Here is a 20,648-nt window from a genome sequence, read left to right as displayed (position 1 = left end):
ACCCGGGTTGGAAGGGACCTCAAGGATCATGTAGTTCCAACCCCCTGCCTGGCAGGGCCACCAAACATACACCTTTACTAGATCAGGTTGCCCAGAGCCCCGTCCAACCTGGTCTTGAACAGAGCTACCCCCACCTCCCGTTGGAAAAGATGTGAAAAGCACACCCTGAGCTGCTATTTCAAAATCTTTAATATGCATAATAAAAATCAGACATAATTTGTACAAAACTATTTACAAATGCTTCGATTGCAGCGTAGCAACTACTACAGTGAAGAGCAATGAGATACACCAAACTCATCTGACCTAAGAAATAACCTTGTCCGCTATTAACAACCCACCTCCCAACACTGATGCCATCCGGGGCACAGACACAGTGAGCACAAGGGCAGGCAGCCATCGATGGGGAGAGCTGTCCATATGGGGTATTACTTCATGTAAAGGGGTTTTAGACATTGGGGATTTCATAGAACCATTAAGGTGAGAGGAGACCTCCAAGGTCATCTAGTCCAATTTTCAACACACCAGCACCATGCCCGTGTTGGAAAGGTTTTATTTGAAGTGGGGAGGTTGCTTTTTGGGGATTGGATGTGTTTATCCTTTAAGGCACTGGGTATTTAGAGATCTTAGAGGAAGTGCTGCTTTGTTTCTCTTCCCTTCTTACCACCAGCTTTTCTAGGTTAGGAGTACAACAACTCTTCTTGGAAGCATCTGCTTTCAGAGGCTGTGTTTTGCTTTTATAGCAGGGAAGCAGCCCTTTGGGGGTGCTACGTGAGGGAAGATTGCTTTTTGGAAGGCTGGCCTTTAAGCAGTTCCCATTTTAAGGCAAAGAGGGCATCCCCTCCACCCTCCTGGGGGGGACCTATATGGGGTGTCAGCATTTAGCACTTTCAGTTGCTGCTTTTTGTGAGCATTTCCACCATTTTGGCACTGCTGGCTTTGGTGTTTTCTTTTGGTTCAGTCTCAAAAATAGTGCACATCATCCACTTAACCACGTGAGCAAACCACTCTGTCGAAGAAGCCAGAGTTTGCAATGAAGTCGCTTCACTTCTAGATGGTTCTCCAAAGTCTTCCAATTACCTCTTCCTTGCGTCTACTCAAGGTAACTTACAAGTCGCTCTACAGCCAGTGAGCTGAATTCATCATATGGGTCAGGACATCACAAGTCTAATTTCTTCAGCTGTTCGTATGTCACAAAGAACTGAAAGAGTTATTAAGGAGAACTGTTTCTTGTTATGGTTACGTTACTGCTAAAGGGCAGCGCTGTGCACCAAACTTCCTTCCACTACTAGTTCCTTCCTTTATAAAGTGTTGAACGTTGGTAGTACTACATAATACAATCAAACTTGCTTTTAGAGAACTGTTGTATGTGGAAAACTTCAAGGCTATCAATGCCAATGGTTCTTCCAGCCCTGTTCTTAAGAATCTTGAAGAGAACAAGAGGCAGGATACCCCTGTGAGAGCCCTGAGACTCTTTTCTTCAATAAACTGAAGCAGGTTTGCTCATAGGAATAGCATTACTATTGCCAGGTCATTTTCTGCAGGGCTCTGATTAGCAGGCAGTAAAACTGCAACTGTGCAACTGTGAATGTGTATATAATATATACTGACTGAATGGGAGCAGCTGACTAAGGAAATGATCCACCAGGTGATGGTCCATTAAGAACAATATGCTGGTACAACTTCTCAGTAGCTCTTTCAAGGCTAGCTTAGTCTGCTTTGCACACCTTTTAAAAGGATACAATGATATTCCAAGGACCAAGTCTTAACCAGTTTGGCCAAAACCCTTTATAGAGAGCAAAGAAGCCTTCGTTCTTCCAGGTCTGGAAAACAAAACCGAAACACATAACTCAATTAGTGAGGAAAATTAAAAGTGATAAAGTACGCGCATTATCCTACCATTTCTTGCTTTAGACTCAGATGTAAAGAACTGAATCACCAGACAAAGGGGAACACAGCCTACTCTCAGCTTCTATGCAAGTACCTACTGCAAAAGAGACATGATAAAACCTGTGTGTTCAAGCACTAACTATGCAGATTTCTTTTCCAGGCCAAACTTCCCCTAACTTGTATGTTTCCAGGATGCTGCAGTAAACCTGTAATAAGAAAATTTGAGCTAAGAGATATGTCCACCTCTTCCCTGTTGGCTCACTCCTACTGGACTGGAAGGTACCTAGGATGGCAGCCATCTCTAAGGCACAGCTTTAGCAGTAAAAACATACTGCAGAGCAAGGAAGGACAACGGTACTTTTGTTATGAAGTAGTTTTCAAATACCTTTGCAGAAGTCCCCAACTTCCAAACTTCGTATCAAGTAAAAAACAAGGCTGCCAGAGTAGTCTTTTCATCTAATTACTCAAATTGTTCACCATACATACACTAAGCTGTCTGGTGTCTGGCTACTTACTTGTAACAAGCAATCCAAAGTCCCCTTGTAGTTCGAGTGCCCCCCATTTGGCTGGCTTGCCTGATTCATCATGCGTGTTCTCACCACATCAACTGGGTTGGATGCCAGGGCTCCAGCTAGCCCACAAGTAAAACTGGAGCTGAGGAAAGAGAACAGGGTTTGACCTACCAGGCTTAAAGAAAGCACAAAAATCAACCCAGCCTCCCTCAGAAAGAAAAATAATCACCTAAGCTGATGTGAAAATTAGTTCTTATTTACTACAATGCCTAAACTCGAAAGATCTCATATACACACCTTAAACAAAGGCTCTATTGACAGATGTTTGCACCTCTTGAAATAAGAATTACTTGACTCAAACTTGCCCCTAAGTTCAATTTTCCAGTCTTCATGGTTCAGACCATCCACAAAATAGAATTCCCTATTCTACAGAAAGTTAAATTCAGATTCTAAATAAACTTCCACGTTACGTGCCATTTCAAAGTGCTATCACACTGAAAAGCATAAACACATCAGAAATATAGTTACATCTAGGCTTATTGAACAGAATTGAAATGGTGTCTTCTCAGAAGGGGAAAACAAAATAAATCAAGATTCATTCCACGCAGCCACTGTTGAGCTACAGGAGTGGATTTAATTAGACAGACTTACAGGAAGTGAGTATAAACTGTGTCTCCCATATAACCAGACATGATTATTTGCTTCTTGGTGAAGTCATACACTGGCAATTCCACTCCAACAACCAAAGCAGCCCTCTGTGCTGTCAAGGATACCCCCTGAAGAGTTAAAGGAAAGAAAAAAGCATAATTCATCATCATACACCATTAGAAAATATTATCTTTCCTAGTACAAAGCAAGAAATCACAGCTCTGTCAGGTACATTGTATACTGCCCAGAATGAATGTTGATTCCTGTTTCTTCTTGCTACTCCATCCCTCTGCTTAACCTCTAAATGTACATCAATGTTTCTTCTTTTTTTGTTAACATCATAGAATATAACCAAGATATTTTACAAAGCAAAAACAAGCCCTAGAGGCAGTCTTGACTCAACTAATGGTTGAATACATGACTGGTAACAACTCTTTATCTAAAGTCACTGAGGCACCAGCAGTGAAATAGTCAAGACAAACCACATGCATCTTAGCTACCTGCATATCCATGTTTTGCTTGAAAACACTCCAGATGAAATACAGTTGAGCAAAGAATACTGAAAATGTAGGATATGGTTCAAAACACTTGCCTTCCATAACCCTTTAGTTCCTTCATTCTGGTAGATCTGGATAAAGTTGCACATCATTCCTCCTTGAATCACGCTGCCTTGGGCTTGCATTCTGATCTGAGATTATTTGGAGATCAAAATAGAATAGTTTTCAATCAGAAGACCAATAATAGTTGAAGACAGTTTGTAAAACACAGTAAGTTACAGCCTATGAAACAACAGTTAATTTCTTTGAATACAAATTGATAGCTGGCATTACCATGATGCTAATTTTGAATCAGTATGAGGTGTAGTTTCTAGCTGCATTAAGTCACCTCTATTTCTGTACTTGAACATTACACCACTAGACAGGCAGATGGCTCTGATGTCCCTTGCAGTGCTCTCATAAGAACACCTCAAAATGAAAAGTAAAAAGATGAAGATTTTGGCTACTAATCATACAGTTGGTGATCACCCTGCCCTCTCATCAGCTGAGATCTCCCTGCCAGGCCTCTTTACCCTTGAAGGAGTCCACAACTCCCCCTAACTGCAGATCAGAGCTGCTTAGTGTGCATTCAGCACCTGTATCCAGATTTATTTATACAAATGTTGGAGAGAACTGGTCCTAAAATTGAGTCCTGGAGAAACCCACCATAACTGGCCAGTAGCCTCATAGCACCCCATTCAGAGCCCTTAGAGCCATCTGCCAACTGCTCACCCATCCCATTATAGAATCATAGAATTACCCAGGTAGGAAAAGACCTTGAAGATCATCAAGTCCAACCGCAGCCTAACCAGAACCCTAACTCTAAAAACCCTACACTAAATCATATCCCTGAGTACCACATCCAAACGGCTCTTAAACACAACCAGGGATGGCGATTCAACCACCTCCCTGGGGAGCCTATTCCAGTACCTAACTACCCTTTCTGTTAGGAAGTTCTTCCTAATTATTATGCACTTGTCTAGCTGGACATTTTCTCACACGGTACCAGAGACAGTATTGAAAACTTTGCTGAAATCCAGAGAGAGCCAAATACAGACATCATGTTGGGAAATATTAATCAATGCCAAACTTAAAGCAAAAGCTTCTATTAGAAATGCCTCTAAATAACCACAGTTATTTCCTAGGAAGGATGAATTTTAGAGTGGTTTTAGGAAAAAAAAAAACACTTCACAATTACAAGCAGAAGAACTTTATTACTTTTTCATTAGAGGTGACTATTAAACCAAAGGAGATTCTGCAATTCCTCAATGAAAACAAAGACACTAAGGACAAACTCCATATAAATTACAATTACAAACACGTCATTACCTTTAAAACATCAGTTGGGTTGGCAATAGATGACGAAATTACCCCCGAAAGAATGCCACATAGCACATTTATCATCAGAGTTTCATCTATTCCATGAAAAAAAACAATAAAAAAGTTTAGCTGCTGATTTACAGAAGGTGAAACACATCAGTGCAGGATGATGCCACCTCTAATTTAACCGTAGTGTGCTTAAGAAAGCCTTAAGATTGATGCTGATACAAGACTTCCCTGCTTGCTCAACTTGGCTGTACCTAATACAAACAAGGTCTTCGAAAGAGACTTGTTCAAAGTGTTACAGTAAAATAACAAACAGAAGCAACCAGCCTCAAGCAAACAAGACCTCAATTAAAATGCCTCCCCCATCCCCCAAGAAACCAAAAAGCCACACACAAATTACTCACCTTCTGGATGTTCAACAAACATTCTTTTTAAGCTCTGATAAGTGCCTATTTTTATAGTTCCATATGAAGCCTGGCGTAACATTGCAGGTGCGATCCTGCAAAGAATAGGCAATGATTATATTTATGTTCAGATTTGCAATAGGCTGCTTAACAAATACTCTTGTAAAGTGGGAGACTGAACACAAGATAGTGAACAACCTAAGGTCCATTCATTTAAATATATACTTTAATCCCACCAAAGACAAAAGCAAGGTGGGTTTTTATGTGATTGGTTTCAGATGGGAGGCTCATTTTGGGTTTTATTGTGTCTACCTTTATTGTTTTAATAACGACTGCAAGAACATAAATGAATTGTGGAAGGATTACCTTCAGAACATGCCTCAAACTTTGATCAATAAAATAACTGGCAAGCTTGTCTCAAATAGCTGCAAACTATACACACACACACACACACACACACATTATATATATATATACATACACACACACACACATACATACCAAGTGATATTGCTGAGAGCAGAGCCTGAATTAAGCTTGGGCTTTTAAACAGCAGACTGAGAAGCACAGTACATTTCCTCTAAATACCTTATCAACCTGAAACCCAAGAATCTAACCACTGTGGGTTTGTACTCATCAATAGACTGGTCAGAAGATACCACTGCAATTCAATCTGTATTACCCAGAGTATAAGGCTTTCAATCCTTCTTCTCTGAATATTCTGACCAGGGCATGCATCATTCCACGGTAGCGGATCTCTTTATATTTGGCATCATTAACTTGACCTTGAACCTGTAGACGTGTTTTAGTCAGATCAATTGGGAAAGTACCTTGAAGAAAAAAGAAAAACAGATGCTAAGCAAACACTCACCTAAACAAAGAAGACAAAGAACACAACATAAGAAACACCAGCCATTATTTAATACAACAGTATACAAAAACGCTCCTGAAAAGAAAAGCATATGATCTCTGTTAACAGGACTTCACTGAAGTGGTTCATTTTAGGTCACCCTTTTTCTTCTAGACAGCTTGTCAGAAGACCTACCTACTTCCCATCCAACTATTTCATGTTCACTATGGCAATACAACAGCTTTACTTGCCTACCCTTGCAAAACAAGAGCTGTGTATACCTACCATCAGGTCAATACACTCCAGGAATAGAATCCAAAGACAAATGTTATATTAAAACAAGACATGGATATGAATTTACAGACAGAAGTGTTTTAAAACTAGAACAAGGTTCTGAACAACTGTTCAGCCAGTAATGAAGAGACATTCTCATGCTGTATGTTAGAAAAGACCATATAACACTGCATCACTAATAGCAGAGAACCAAGCTGGTGTCAAAAGGAACTATAGCTGAGTTAAAGGAATCACAAAGAGTTACAGAAATGCTTACCACATTCTGCAGTGATTGATGCTAAGCCTCCATAGAGAAAGGGCTTCCAGCTCAGTGCTGACATAATTAGCTCTTCTTTCTGTGAAAGAAAGAGGATTTAAAGGTGGTTAAATGCCAAATAAAGCTGGTATTACATAAATATATATGCTAACTTTTTTATTAAAATGTTGAGCCTTGTCCATTTAAAATGAACCTACCAAAGAGCTTTAATACCTTGACAGTCACAAGAAAGGCAAGAACACTGAACAAAGCTCATTCTCCAGCTACATATTTAGACAACCACTAATTTCATCATAAAAGAGGAAGAGTTTGCCTCTCAAACATGCATAAGGCCTTTTACAGTCAAAACCCTGCTCTAACATAGACATCAATGAAGATACTTTGCCAAAGTGACCACAAATCCTAATAAACTATGGCATACGCTTTGCAAGGTGCTCAAGTCATCCAGCCTTCTTAGGAAGGAGATAAAGGCAGTAAAGCCAGCCTGGTCCAGCCCATACAAGCCTGCCCTCCCCCAAACCAGCAGGTGTCTCCACAGCTCTTATTTTCTCTTCCTTGTAACATGAAGACTTTCTACTCCCATTTCCTACAACATCCTCCTTAACCTTGACTCTACAGCACCCTGTGCCAGTTAATTATGTGGAATAACTGAATTTGAAAGCTCTTCCCTCAACACTTCCTTTCCCTCTTACTTTGTTTACTCATCCGCATGGCCCAGCTGGAAAATACCCCCAAGAAGCCAAGTATTTAGCGCTGGTTGTTGTAAAGATTAACCCGCTTTGGCCGCTTCCTGCCTCTGGAAGTGCCGTTAACCCAGCGAAGCCCGCAGAAGCTGCAGACCCTTAGCATGCCTTATAAATAGTTACTGTAGCCCTGTTTATGTCAAGAGGAAGGTCTGAAGGGTCTTCGGTCCACTAACAAAACACAGTATGAAGGAACACGAAGCAAGGAAGTCCAAATGCACTGTCAATGAGCCCAGAGCAATCCAGCACAGCCTTTCAGACTGTACAGAATACCCCAAGTGTGAAAATAAAACCGAAGGCACATAAGGTCACCCCTTATCCTGCCAAAACCAGTGTAGGTCAGATGAGGAATCACTGGCACAGGCTCTTATCTACCAGGAAAGCAGTAGAGAGACACGCGCAGCACACAGTGCCAGGGAGCACACAGCCGGCTCCAAGATCCCCACGTGCTCTGCCCTGCCATGATTAATGACTAATCAATACTTAATTAACAGAGACAAACCCAAGCTCAGTTTCCCCATTATCACAGCAGAACAGTCACCTTTGCTGTTAAGACTTCATAGGCAGGATTAAAACATACCACTTAACCTCCTCCCCAACCCAGCATGCATCCTGATGTCTTTCATCCCTAACAAACACTGCAATGCTGATGGCAACCCAAAACCTGCCTGTGCTTCTGCATTTTGCTCTGCCAAAGCAACAGAGGCTGCTGAGCAACTCTGGTGCGCTTATGTGGCACAGAAGTAGGCAAGCACCACCAAATAGAGGCTTATATGCACACAGGGGTACTAATATTAGCTTCAGTCCTGATACATGCATAGGATACCCTAATGCAGAAACCTCACAGCACTGCTCCCTCGCTGTACCCCAACCTTAACCTTGGGGTTAAGGCTGTGTGTTGCTGCCAAGGTCTGTGCAATGCAAGGCACACAGCATGTCTCTCCTGTTGCTTCACACAAGCTCCTCCACATGCTTTCCCCTCATTCCAGCCCTGCATTTCCCTTCCAGCTCTTTGTACCTCTAGGAAGAGCTCAGAGCAGGATGGCAGGACACCTTAACCCAAACAAACCCCACGGATCCACCCTGTCCTCCTACTTCAGCTGATGCACTGGGTGCTCGCTCTGCTTCTTACTCCATGTTACTTCCCTGCGCCGACAGAAGAACAGGAAGCTTCTTCAAGACATCCACATCAGATGCACGAATGGGAAAGTACCTGAAATCCGATTCCAGATGTAAAATGAACAGATGCCTTCAGCTTTTTGATACGAAAAACAGCAGCTCAGAACGCACCGCCGATACCCGAATGGCAACAGGAAAGCGGAGGCGTGCCGGGTTAGCAGGAAACTTCGTCCATGCTCGCTTTCCAAGTCACAACTCAATTCCGCTGCCTTTAGCCGGCAACGTGTCTACAACACACCACCCAGCAACTACAGCCCTCCCCACAGCGCTGCACCACGACTTCAACGCACAGCTCCTCCCACGGGAGTTAAAGGGAGCCGGAGTTAAAGGGGCCGCGAGTGGAGGCTGCGTGTATTGCGCTGTAGTGTGAGGAATTGAGGGCTTTCATCAACAGCCAGAACGCTGGTTTTTGGCGAGCTGCCTCAATCCTGACATCAGTGCCGTATCAGCGGCTGCCTTTGGTGCTCAGCATCTCTTCACGTGTCTCTTTGTGCCCCGTGTGCTACTGGTCACACACCCTCACCGTGGCTTTGTCCCAGTTCTGCTGGACTCTGTTGGGGTTGAGGTTTGGTTGAGTGCTTTGCAGGCACCTGACTTGACTGCTCTGCATTCCTCATGTTGGTTTTTGCTTTTTAATGTTTGCTTTTTTAATCGAAACGCCCTCAAAGTGTCCTACCTAGGAGCTCTGCTTTTTGTGCATTGCTTCTTGTTTCGCTAAATTTCTCCTGCTCCTTCCAAGGGGAATCATCATAGAATCACAGAATGGCCTGGGTTGAAAAGGACCACAATGATCATCCAGTTTCAACCCCCTGCCATGAGCAGGGTCACCAACCACCAGCCCAGGCTGCCCAGAGCCACATCCAGCCTGGGATTAATGCAGCCTGGCTTGCAGTTTAGTCACCACTGGTGTGTTTCTTTTGTCCTTGTAAACTTGCATAATCGTTAGTGAGATCATTCATTTGCTTTGCAGTGAATGAGGTTTTGGTAATCCAACCTATGCAATATCTTTCTCCAGATGTTTTCCAGTAACACGCAGGTGACAGCACTTTCTGTGCTGATCATCACTGCAGACATTGTAATGCTGAATTGTGGGGCTTATAAACAGAGCGCTCTGTATTTCCAACACCTCCGAGCATGGAAGCAGTTCTAGAAGCAGAGAGATCCCAGAAGATGCTCTTCCAGAGGAGCAGCACTAGCAGAGACAGAGCAATGAGGTATAACATCTTACCCTCTATACTGTCTGGCTTAGAGTACAGGCATTTAAATGACCTGGTTAAAAACAAAAAGTCAAAACAGGACACAGGCTCCTGAGTTTCCATTAGGTTTATCTGAGCTTGGGTTTATCTTACCCAGACATTGACTTCTGGATACCTGCCCAGAAATGCTTCAAAGATTTTACTTAAACCATTGTAGCTTCTGCAGCGGTGTTGTGGTCCCTATTAACAGCAGTAAAACACAGCAGGCGGACCTTATAAACATCCTTTACATAGTGCAGGAGGAGAGCATTAGCAAAAGAATACTTGGCGCTTCTTGTGGTGGAGAGATCTGAGCTGGGACTCTGACCATCCAAATCGTTCTGTCTGCACCACAGACTTCTATTCTGCTGTTCTACATTAGAAACAATGAGAGCATTTTTACACTGCTGTGAACAACGTTGTTGGTCAAAATAAGCTTACTCAGAAAGCTCAGCTGAGCAGCCTCTTTCCTTCCTGATCCTCCTAAACGCTCTGCAGAACACATCGGTGCTCTGGGAAGCAATTGTTCAGACAGACCATGTTTCTCCTCCCATCCTGTGCTCTCTCTCAATGGTTTTAGAGCACATCTCCTAGTCTGGAGGTGTTTGCTGACCAGCGGTGGTGGGATCAAGCCCTCAACCTTCTCACTGTCATTGGCTGCTTCATAGAATCATAGAATGACTTGGGTTGGAAGGGACCTCAAGGATCATGTAGTTCCAACCCCCCTGCCTGGCAGGGCCACCAAACATACACCTTTACTAGATCAGGTTGCCCAGGGCCCCATCCAACCTGGTCTTGAACACCTCCAAGGACGGGGCATCCACAGCCTCCCTGGGCAGCCTGTTCCAGGACCTCACGACTCTCCTTCACTTTCCTATTTCAAATGCATAGCAACAACTGGCAGGGTCACTATTAATAAACAATAGGCTCATTAAGTAAGCTTGGGTTTGCCTCCAAGTTTTGTCCGACCTCTCTCAGCCTTATGAGGAATTTACTGTGAGAGGGCTCCGGGATTTATCTGCTTCAGCATCTCCTGATACTCATATTGAATGACCGCCACCATTGAACACCACATTTCCTGACACAGGTACTCTCCATCCTGCTCCCCAACTTACTTCATACTCGAAGAGTAAAACGTTCTCTTTAAGAGCTGCATCTCAGCTCCTGCTCCCTGTGTTTTGAGCCCAGATTTGAACGTTTGAACTTTTCCCCAAGTAGCACATGACACAGCAAGTTGTTGCCAGCTTCCAAAACTGGCTACCAGAGACCTCTCCTGACCTGAGACAGGAGCCAGTGCGAGCAGTGTGACCTTACTGCGGGTCGCTCCACGCTGCCATATTAAAAGCTTAGACTTTTGCTGTCTGCTTGACACTTCTGCATTTGTATTAATAGATTAACGCCCGAGTAATTGCAGTAATAATTCAGGTCATCCTCTTTTAGTAATGTAAAAGTGCTCAAGTGCGTCATCTTATTGAGCAAGCACTGAGAAGCAATCAGGAAATCATTAGAAGAGACCTCTAAAGACCATTTAGTCCAATTCCCCTGCAATACTGCGATGAACAGGGACACTACAGCTAGCTCAGGTTGCCCAGGGTTAACATTAGTTAACATTGGATGCATGCTAATGGGGTCTGAAATCAAAAGGTGGAAGGCCGGATCCAGAGCCAAGTGCAAGATCGGGATGACACAAGAAGCTTCTACCAGCTTCTACACTGTGATTTACAGGCTTAGCCCTGAGTTCCACAAAAAGCAGCTCCAGTGGAGCTGAGACATGGAACTTCTCATCTGTCACTCCAAAACCCAGCCCTTTTTTGTGCCTCTCTTTGGGGATTAACCTTTTGAGTCTCGGGTATGCAAGGCCAAATGCCACACTGTGAGAACACGGCAGGGCTCTGAAGACCGAACTCCTGCATCAGCACCATTGAAGCATTCTGTCATGGTAGCAGCTCACGTTCTTGTTAACCTGGAATAACTGTGATCTTTCTTCCATTTTTGTTATCCTGCCTGTGGAAAAATGTAACACCCTGTTACAACTGTATTAAAGCAAAAGGGAGGTTATGAATGAATAAGCATGCGTGGTCTGCATAGCTACCAGCTATTATAGTTGTGACAGGACAGGGGGGAATGATTTAAACTGAGACAGGGGAGGTTTAGGTTGGAGATTAGGTGGAAGTTTTTCACTCAGAGGGTGGTGATGCACTGGAACATGTTGCCCAAGGAGGCTGTGGATGCCCCATCCCTGGAGGCATTCAAGGCCAGGCTGGATGTGGCTCTGGGCAGCCTGGTCTGGTGGTTGGCGACCCTGCACATAGCAGGGGGTTGAAACTGGATGATCATTGTGGTCCTTTTCAATTCAGGCCATTCTATGATTCTATGATTCATTTTCAGTGGGCTGTAACAATCGAAAGATCCAGACTTTGCATGGGGGCAGATAGAAAGTCGTTTCTAAACAAATAAAGGCTGCATGAAGGAAATGAAATGGTGCATTTTGTGTTCGGCAGCAACAGAACCGCCCAGTGAACAAGTGGAAGATTTGCTTTCTTTTTCTGTCAGCATTTCATACACGAAGCACGTGAGTGCATGCTTTGGATAAACACCAAGTCTTTAACTAGCACTGACCAGCAGCAGGGGAATTCAAGGGAGCAGATAATAGCGCAGATTAGCAGGAAGGAAAACAGCCCTCATTTCCATGCTCCTGAACCTCTCTTGTCTTTGCCTTCCCTACCTGACCTTGCAGTACCTACACAGTCCTTCGCTTACCCTGGGATATCTGATACGGCCTTGGCTGGATGCTTGGCCGCAATAATGAAGCAGCCAGGAAGCTGATGGCAGCTGATGTGAGGGCTTTGCTTGCTCCTTTAAATGTCAGAACGAGGTCAGATCTATGAGACAGCAAAATTAGCCAACGAGAAGAGCTCGGGGCTGCTGCTGATATGATTAGCATAGCTGGGAGTTGGTGAGGCAGAGCGGGCACAAGGCCTCACTCTGCACAGCCCAGCAGCTAACCAGGGGTTATCCATGACCTCAGAGATGGCCACAGACAGCTTCCCAGCCTTCCCTGGAATGTCTTCTGTAAGCCTGAGTGCTATTCCTAGGTTAATAGGAGTTATTATTTGTGCTTATTCATAGCGGTGGCATTTCACAGGCTCAGAACAGACATTAGCCTGATGCAGCCCCTTGCCTCAGACAGAGTCCTGCTGCAGACACACAGAGGCAAAGAAAAAGGGTACAGCAGCTATACAGGAACCTTTCAGCATGATACTCCCCAGCCTTTAGCAGCCCTTAGCTGAAGGGCTTCTTCCCAAGCCAGGAATGCTTAATAGCCCGTTCTGCATATTTTCCATGACTCTAATTGCTTTTGCAGTAATCTGGACTTTTGGCATCCACAGCAGCCTGGAGCAATCAGTTCCACAATACAGCTACATGTACGGTGTTAAAGGAACCTTGGTTTGTGTGTTCCAATACAAATCTCATAGTCCTTGTGTTCAGAAGCAGGGAATAGTAGGCCTTTTTTAACTTCCTCAATGCTAATTCTAATTTCAAAGGGCTCCTTCTTAATGCTAGCGTGTCCTGTTCTAGTTTATTACTTGACTCCTTGCCTCTCTTCTTGGTATTGCTGCTACTTTTAGCATGATGTTCTGGATAGACTTCCATGTGCCCAGCAGCCTAGTGGTAGAGCCATGCCAGTTCATCCCGTGTGCCAGTGCTAATACAGCAGTTTTTCGGGTGGATATTGACACCACAGAGCCAGGTGTCTGGATAGAATGAAGCTGGTCGGGATCTGAGCATCGGACAGAAACCTAAACTCACTTCTGTGTAGGCTGTGATCCAGTCTGTACCTACAGCACTCACAAAAGATTGAGAGGACTCAGACCCCCTCACCCTATTCCTGGTCAATGTTTGTGCTTTAGAGGAGACTGGAAATGGCCATCATCAGGAGATTTCAAAACCAAGGTAGATAAGCATCTCTCCAGAGATCTCAAAAACAAGGCAGACAAACATCTGCCCAGAGTGACGCAGATCTCACTAATCCCTCCCCAAGCAAGAAGACTGGAGATTGGTCCTCATTCAAGGCCCTTCCCTACCCTAATCTCAAGGTGCCTGAGATCATCAGCCATTTCAGAGGTTAACAGAAGGGCCCTTATTACAGCACATTGGTGGGAGACAATTTGCAAAGAGCTGCCATTAACGTTCCCCATTTCATAATGTCTCTGTACCTTTCTAAAACCATATAACCCAGAACAATCCCAGATCTTGGAAGCTGGTTGATACCTCCTTACAACTCAGTGCACCCAAACTCATCACACGGGGATGCCGGTTATCTGGAGTGAATGCAATTTGTGTGCAGCACCCATAAGGCCAGGAGCCCAGACAGGCCGTACCAGTTACAGGATCTAATCTTCCTTATACAGGTCCTGAGGCATTCCATGTAATTCAGGAATGATGCCACTGGCAAAAGATGTGGCCTCCTATGGGTGCGAGTAGTGCTGCCTGCCTGCCTGCCATACACCAGCTCCTGCCCCGCCATCTAGTGGGATTTTTCCGTATAACACTAAAGGAGCTGAAGAAATAGTCTCTAAGTGTGGGAGGCAAAGGCAGAGATCTGGTGTGGGCAGTCTGAGTATTGCCACCGGGGCTCACTAACCAAGGACACAATTCAGCTCGATGTCTTTGGGGAGAAAATTAGGCAGAGTGATAGTTTGGCCTGGAGACAAAAAGCTGTTCAAGGTGGAAGTCATGACCTGGGGTGAAGCCACAGGAAGAATAGCTAAGGTGTAAGAGATGGAGCTGTGAGGTTAAATAGGATTAATCACACTCTCACTTTTGTTTTCCTCATGCAATTGGACCAGTCAGGCATGCACTGATTCTGGTTTTGTGGATGAGTCTGTAACTACTGCTCTGCTCTAAGAGCAACCAAAGAGATTTTGCTCAATTAAACCACTGCTCCCCTCTTCCTTCAGTTTGGCATGGAAGGAGCCCTATCTGCCACATAGCTCTAATATGAGCCAAAGGACTGTACAGACATTGTATTTAGATAGGACCAAAGTACAGAACTGTACCAGGATTAAAGCTTTGGGCACTACAGCAGCTGTACTCCCAGGAGGGGAGTAAACTCTTCGAAAGGGCTGACAATAGTAGGACATGGGGAAATGGTTTTAAGTTAAAAGAGGGCAGATTTAGGTTGGGTGTTAGGGGGAAGTTCTTCACTAGGAGAGTGGTTAGGCCCTGGAACAGGCTGCCCAGGGAGGTTGTGGATGCCCCGTCCTTGGAGGTGTTCAAGGCCAGGTTGGACGGGGCCCTGGGCAACCTGATCTAGTAAATGTGTATGTTTGGTGGCCCTGCCAGGCAGGGGGGTTGGAACTACATGATCCTTGAGGTCCCTTCCAACCCAAGTCATTCTGTGATTCTGTGATTCTGTACTGATGCCTTGTTTTATAAGAACTACCTGGAGGCTGCACTTTTCAGAGCTCTCATCATTATCCTGCTCTGTGGAGCTCTTGCCAACTAGTCCACACCTATTTAAAGCGCACTGCCAAAGCTGGAGTCAGTGCTCCAGAGAGGTATAAGCAGCACTGCACAGATAACATCACCACTCACGCACTCCAGCATGGTGCATGGTAAACAGGTGCATTTAAACAGGTCAGATGAATGATTCTGCTTCTTTAGCTTAGGGGTCAGCTCAGAATCACAGAATCACAGAATGACCCGGGTTGGAAGGGACCTCAAGGATCATGTAGTTCCAACCCCCCTGCCTGGCAGGGCCACCAAACATACACATTTACTAGATCAGGTTGCCCAGGGCCCCGTCCAACCTGGTCTTGAACACCTCCAAGGACGGGGCATCCACAACCTCCCTGGGCAGCCTGTTCCAGGACCTAACCACCCTTCTAGTAAAGAACTTTCCCCTAACATCCAACCTAAATCTTCCCTCCTTCAACTTAAAACCATTTCCCCTAGTCCTGCTATTATCAGCCCTTTCGAAGAGTTTACTCCCCTCCTGGGTGTAAGTTCCCTCCAGGTATTGAAAGGCTGCAATGAGGTCACCCCGCAACCTTCTCTTCTCCAGGCTGAACAAACCCAACTCCCTCAGCCTGTCCTCATAGGGGAGGTGCTCCAGCCCCCTGATCATCTTTGTGGCCCTCCTCTGGACCCTTTCCAAAATCTCCATATCTTTTTTGTACTGAGGGCTCCACACCTGGACACAGTACTCCAGATGGGGCCTCACAAGAGCAGAGTAGAGAGGGACAATCACCTCCCTATCCCTGCTGACCACCCCTCTCCTGATGGAGCTCAATGCACCCCTTACAGCGGTGTGGTACAAACAAGGGCACAGCTCCGCCCCACACACCGACTCCATGCTCTGAGGGCGCCCACCGGCCGCTCGGTGTCGCTGTGAAGGCGGCAGAGGCGTAGTGCTGGAAGGGCGCATGTGCGCTCGGTGACGCGGTGGTCCCGCCCGCTATATGAGCTCCGCCCGGCGCTGACTCGGCCCTTTCCGCCTCGCTCCCGCCCGCTCTCGGGTCGCAGAGCAGTGAGCCGAGCCGCCGCTCCCCCCGCCGCCCCGCACCGTCACCATGATCATCTACCGGGACTGCATCAGCCGTAAGAGCGGCCGAGGGGGGTTGGGGGGCTGCGATATGGGACGGAGGGAGGCGGGCGGAGGGCTGAGGGCTGAGGCCTGGGCCGGGCACGGAGCCCTGCGGGGCTGCGCATGTGCCATGCGGGGAGGAGGGGTGGATGGAGGGGGAGGGAATGCGGCGGAGCTGCGGGGGGGCCGGGCTCGGGATGGCGGAGGCTGACGAGGCGTTGGGCGCCTGTGTGTGCGTGTCCCCGCAGAGGACGAGATGTTCTCGGACATCTACAAGATCCGCGAGGTGGCGAACGGCCTGTGCCTGGAAGTGGAGGGGAAGGTGAGTGTGAGCCGCACGAGTCGAGGCGGCGGGGCAGGGTGGGAGAAGGGGAGAGGGTGGGATAGAGCCGAGCTCGGGGAGCGTGGCTCTGAGGTAGTGCCCTGCCGACACGTAGGTGTGTAAGAGAAGCGAGGTGTGCGCACAGCCTTGAAGTTTTTTGATGTCTCTAAATCTAGATGGTCACCAGGACAGAGGGTCAAATTGATGACTCTCTAATTGGTGGCAATGCCTCTGCTGAAGGTCCTGAGGGAGATGGGACAGAAGCCACGGTGATAACTGGTGTGGATATAGTGATAAACCACCACCTCCAGGAAACCAGCTTCACAAAGGAGTCATACAAGAAGTACATCAAGGACTACATGAAAGCGTAAGTACTGGTGGGCTGCTCCCATATAAGGTTGCTTTTGTTCCTAGTGTTGCCAGCACTTAGAGTTGCCAGACTGGCTGTGAAACTCTGTGATGTCTGAATCTTTGGCAGATCTACAGAATCACAGAATTATCAAGGTTGGAAAAGACCTAGAAGATCATCTAGTCCAACCATTACCAATACTTCCAGGCTAAATCATATTCCTCAGTGCCACATCCAAACGTTTATTGAACCCTCCCATGGTCGGTGACTCCACCACCTCCCTGGGCAGTGCATTCCAATGCCTGACTACCCTTTCTGAGAAGTAATACTTCCTAATGTCCAGCGTGAAGCTTTAAAGCATTGCTGTGGGGATATCTGTGCTTATCTTGGCTGAGGTGCTCAAGGTCAGGTTGAACGGGGCCCTGGGTGGCCTGATCTATGAGCCCTGCCCACTGCAGGGTTTGGAACTGGGTGGGCTTTGTGGTCCCTTCTGACCCAACATGTTCTATGATTCTGAGAGCAGATTTGCTTCCAAAGGATGGATTCCTTTGCTCAAAGTGGGTTAGTGTTAAAGGTGAGAACAGTTCTTGTGATGCTGATGGAGGGTGTGTAAGTGGCTTGCTAATTTTTGTCTAGCACAAACCTAGAAGTAAAATGAAACTGAGGGGTAGGCCCCATTCTGTTAATTCACCAGCATTCGTGGAGGGGTTGGGGATGGGGAATGCAACACAATCCAGCTGTGGCTGTTGGTAGCTCCCTGCTATGATGCTGCTGCACTGTGTGTAGAGTGGAACGTGTTCTCAAACCTTGCTTTTTCTTCCCAGAATCAAAGCCAGACTTGAGGAACACAAGCCGGAGAGAGTAAAGCCTTTTATGACGGGGGCTGCAGAACAAATCAAACACATCCTTGCCAACTTTAAAAACTACCAGGTTGGTTGTGTTTCTTTATAGCGTTGTTTCAGTAATACGGGCTGAGATTGTTTCTGCTTGTGGTTAGAGAGCTCCTACTGTAAAAATGACCCTCATTGAGTTTATTTGGAGCCTTGATAGTCAGGGAGAAAAAATACTAGAAAGACTTGCAGGTGTCTGGGGAGCTCATTACAAGCTTGAGGTACCGTGATAACTGCAAATGTAGCTGAAAGGAGCTGTGGTTACAGATGTTAAAGGTGAATTGTTTTGCCCCCTACTGTGTCTTATTTGGCTGCTGACAGTAGTGTGGTAATGCTGCGTACTAAGATTCCTTCAGCTGTTGAGGGAGCCTGTATAGATTTCATGTATAATATGTGCTGCTTGGTGGTAGTAGCTCACTGAGTGTCTTAGTAATGCATTTCCTTGAAGTTCTTTGTAGGTGAGAACATGAATCCAGATGGGATGGTGGCTCTCCTGGATTTCCGTGAGGATGGTGTGACCCCCTATATGATCTTCTTTAAGGACGGCTTAGAGATTGAGAAATGTGTAAGTACCAACATTGAACTGGGGTGAATGTACTTAAAAACATCAGTAGCTCTTTTCCCTGCATTAATCTACCTCTGTTAATAAGTTGAATGCCAGTCTAAAAACTGTGTTTGCACAGTCTGATTGCTGCTTTGTGTTATGTAAAGTGGCTGGGGCTTCCCTTGGGCTATTGAGTCATACTAAAAGGGGATGTGGCTTCACTGCAGTGATTCATAGTGATGTAATGGATGAGTAATGCAGAAAGAATTGCCTCAGTGAAGTGTGTGTTAAATGGTAATGGTTTAGACTATGAAATGTATTCCATCTAGTTCAGATCCCACTTGTATGGGATAACTAACTCTGGAGTGCTGTACTTCACTGTATTTCTCTCTTTCACTTAATCTGCCTTTATTTAAACAGACAGTTCTTGTGTAACTAAATACTGCCCTAAATATGGGAACATGGCAGCACCTTCCTTATGTACTTAACCTTTTTCTGTCTGGAAGTTCTAGCTGTCTGAGCCCAAGCAGTTTCTGTGATCTGCTTTAGTTATTCTGAGTTTGAATGTGATAGTGATGAGACTCTGCTTAAATCCCAGCGCTTGCATAGTTGGGTTTATTCTGGGACCCATATGATTCATTGGGGACCAGCAGTGTGGGATCACCAGTTGTTTTCCCCTGCCGTTCTTGACTTTAAGAGCCCTGTTTATAGCCAGCTGAATCTATCAGCGAAGCCTCTTGCAGGCTTTCTGGTATTCAAGTCATGTAAAAATGAGCCAACGTCCAGCACAGCACAATAGTCCAGCTGGTGAAACTTCACTGATGTCTGTCCTTCAGCCTGGAACTGCAGTAAGCTGGAAGGACCTCTGGGCAGAAGCCTGTGCTTCTCCTTTGTGGGCAGACTTTTATGATGTACTGTCATACCATATACTTGAAGATCATAGAATCCTCAAGAGCTGGAAGGGACCTCTGAGGGCGATCTATAATCCAGCTCCCCTGCAATGAACAGGGAAGATGAGGTAGAAGAACAGTAGTGGGGCATCCCAAAAGTGGTGGGGAAGATGTTACGGTGTCTTGGTACAGCTCTTGTAAGAGACATGCATCATAAACCTGAATGTTTGCTTAGGTCGTGCACTTACATGAGAGGAAATCTGAAACTCGGTGTGTCAAGCAGGAAGGATGCAAGTGAGCATTGGTCTGGCTTAATCGACAGCTGATGCCAGTTGCTCTGTATAAAAATGCTCAGCATCCTCTGATAGACCACGAGCAAATTCTCCCGTTGCTCTCTGGTTTGCACTGAGATGCAAAAACAACTTCCTTGCGCTTTCTGCCTGCCTGCTTGTGGCAGCTCAGATTGAATTAGGGAATACAAAGTATATTAAAGAAACGTAGTGACATTGAACTACAGTATATTAAAGAAACGTGGTGACCTTGAACTAACCCGTGCTACTCTTGTTACAGTAACAAATCAAACAATATGGTTTCGGATCACCTGTCTTCATAGCTGGCTGCTGTTTCTTCTTCATCAGTACAACACCAGGAATCGGCAATGTCTTTAACAACTGGACTGATATCATCTTGAGCTCTATTCACTTTATTTTGACCCTGATTCGGAGTGGAGGCATTGTTTCAAAAGAGGAAAGAAAAAGAAACCCACCCATCTGTCATGTAGGTTGTCTAAAATAAAAACTCATTGAAACCCATCCTAAGGTGATGCCTCTTGGTTTAGTGTGTTTCTTAGGGTCGCTTGCAGGAGAGGTTGCAGCGAGATCATTGTCCAAGGACTTGGTTCCATCCATAGTGCAGCCTGGTCCCAGCACATGATAGACTTAATGCAGTTTCTCTCTGTGCAAGAGCAGGCTGAGGTGAATAATGCAAAGCCCAGGAAACACCATCATTGTGAAGTGGACTTTCTTTTGAATATTTTATGACTGTATGGAGACTCTTATCTTTGGAAGAGACACCAGAATTAATAAAAAGCAGAATGGAATATATGCTACTCCAAGCTGAGCTGCTTTTTCAGAGAAGGATATTTGAGTTTGTCCTCAGCTGTAGTATGACTTCATGGGTAAGGCAGGAGGGTAG

The 20,648-nt window shown here is 45.5% G+C and overlaps 2 protein-coding genes and 1 non-coding gene across 4 annotated transcripts; 2 read left to right on the top strand and 1 right to left on the bottom strand.

The window, feature by feature from the left end:
• Window positions 1-171: 171 nt before the first annotated feature.
• SLC25A30 (solute carrier family 25 member 30) lies at window positions 172-8,887 on the bottom strand. Of its 2 annotated transcripts, none has more exons than XM_032442090.2 (10): window positions 8,552-8,887; window positions 6,714-6,792; window positions 5,996-6,143; window positions 5,314-5,408; window positions 4,913-4,998; window positions 3,640-3,735; window positions 3,051-3,175; window positions 2,403-2,541; window positions 1,740-1,820; window positions 172-1,198 (listed from the first exon to the last, which is right to left on the bottom strand). In XM_032442090.2, the coding sequence occupies exons 2-10, from the start codon at window positions 6,775-6,777 to the stop codon at window positions 1,157-1,159; spliced, it is 876 nt and encodes a 291-aa protein (XP_032297981.1). In that variant the 5' UTR covers window positions 6,778-6,792; window positions 8,552-8,887; the 3' UTR covers window positions 172-1,156. The 2 variants fall into 2 exon arrangements, with proteins under 2 accessions (XP_032297981.1, XP_015707242.1); XM_015851756.3 differs by having other exon boundaries at window positions 8,670-8,887.
• Window positions 8,888-16,358: 7,471 nt separating this feature from the next.
• Window positions 16,359-20,266, top strand: TPT1 (tumor protein, translationally-controlled 1). Its single transcript, XM_015851754.2, has 6 exons — window positions 16,359-16,473; window positions 16,708-16,781; window positions 16,958-17,148; window positions 17,955-18,060; window positions 18,469-18,585; window positions 20,025-20,266. Exons 1-6 carry the CDS (start codon window positions 16,446-16,448, stop codon window positions 20,025-20,027), a joined length of 519 nt encoding a protein of 172 aa, XP_015707240.1. The 5' UTR covers window positions 16,359-16,445; the 3' UTR covers window positions 20,028-20,266.
• LOC116652812 (small nucleolar RNA SNORA31) lies at window positions 19,807-19,937 on the top strand. Its single transcript, XR_004306031.1, has one exon. It is a non-coding gene; the product is annotated as a small nucleolar RNA SNORA31 (small nucleolar RNA).
• Window positions 20,267-20,648: the final 382 nt, after the last annotated feature.

This window comes from Coturnix japonica, chromosome 1 (genome assembly GCF_054131305.1).
Source record: "Coturnix japonica strain WE chromosome 1, WE-NBRP24, whole genome shotgun sequence".
NCBI classification, from domain to species: domain Eukaryota; kingdom Metazoa; phylum Chordata; class Aves; order Galliformes; family Phasianidae; genus Coturnix; species Coturnix japonica.
This window is presented reverse-complemented; position numbering and strand designations above follow the sequence as displayed.

Excerpts from the sequence above, each read along its gene's own strand:
- SLC25A30 (XM_032442090.2), bottom strand. The coding sequence starts at position 6,777 with ATGTCAGCACTGAGCTGGAAGCCCTTTCTCTATGGAGGCTTAGCATCA. Across the intron at positions 6,144-6,713 it reads ATCAATCACTGCAGAATGTG|GTACTTTCCCAATTGATCTG; the intron begins GTAAGCATTTCT and ends TTTTTCTTCAAG. Across the intron at positions 2,542-3,050 it reads ACAGTTTATACTCACTTCCT|CTCCAGTTTTACTTGTGGGC; the intron begins GTAAGTCTGTCT and ends CTCTTTCCTCAG.
- TPT1 (XM_015851754.2), top strand. The coding sequence starts at position 16,446 with ATGATCATCTACCGGGACTGCATCAGCC. Across the intron at positions 16,474-16,707 it reads CTACCGGGACTGCATCAGCC|AGGACGAGATGTTCTCGGAC; the intron begins GTAAGAGCGGCC and ends GTGTCCCCGCAG. Across the intron at positions 17,149-17,954 it reads ATCAAGGACTACATGAAAGC|AATCAAAGCCAGACTTGAGG; the intron begins GTAAGTACTGGT and ends TTTTCTTCCCAG.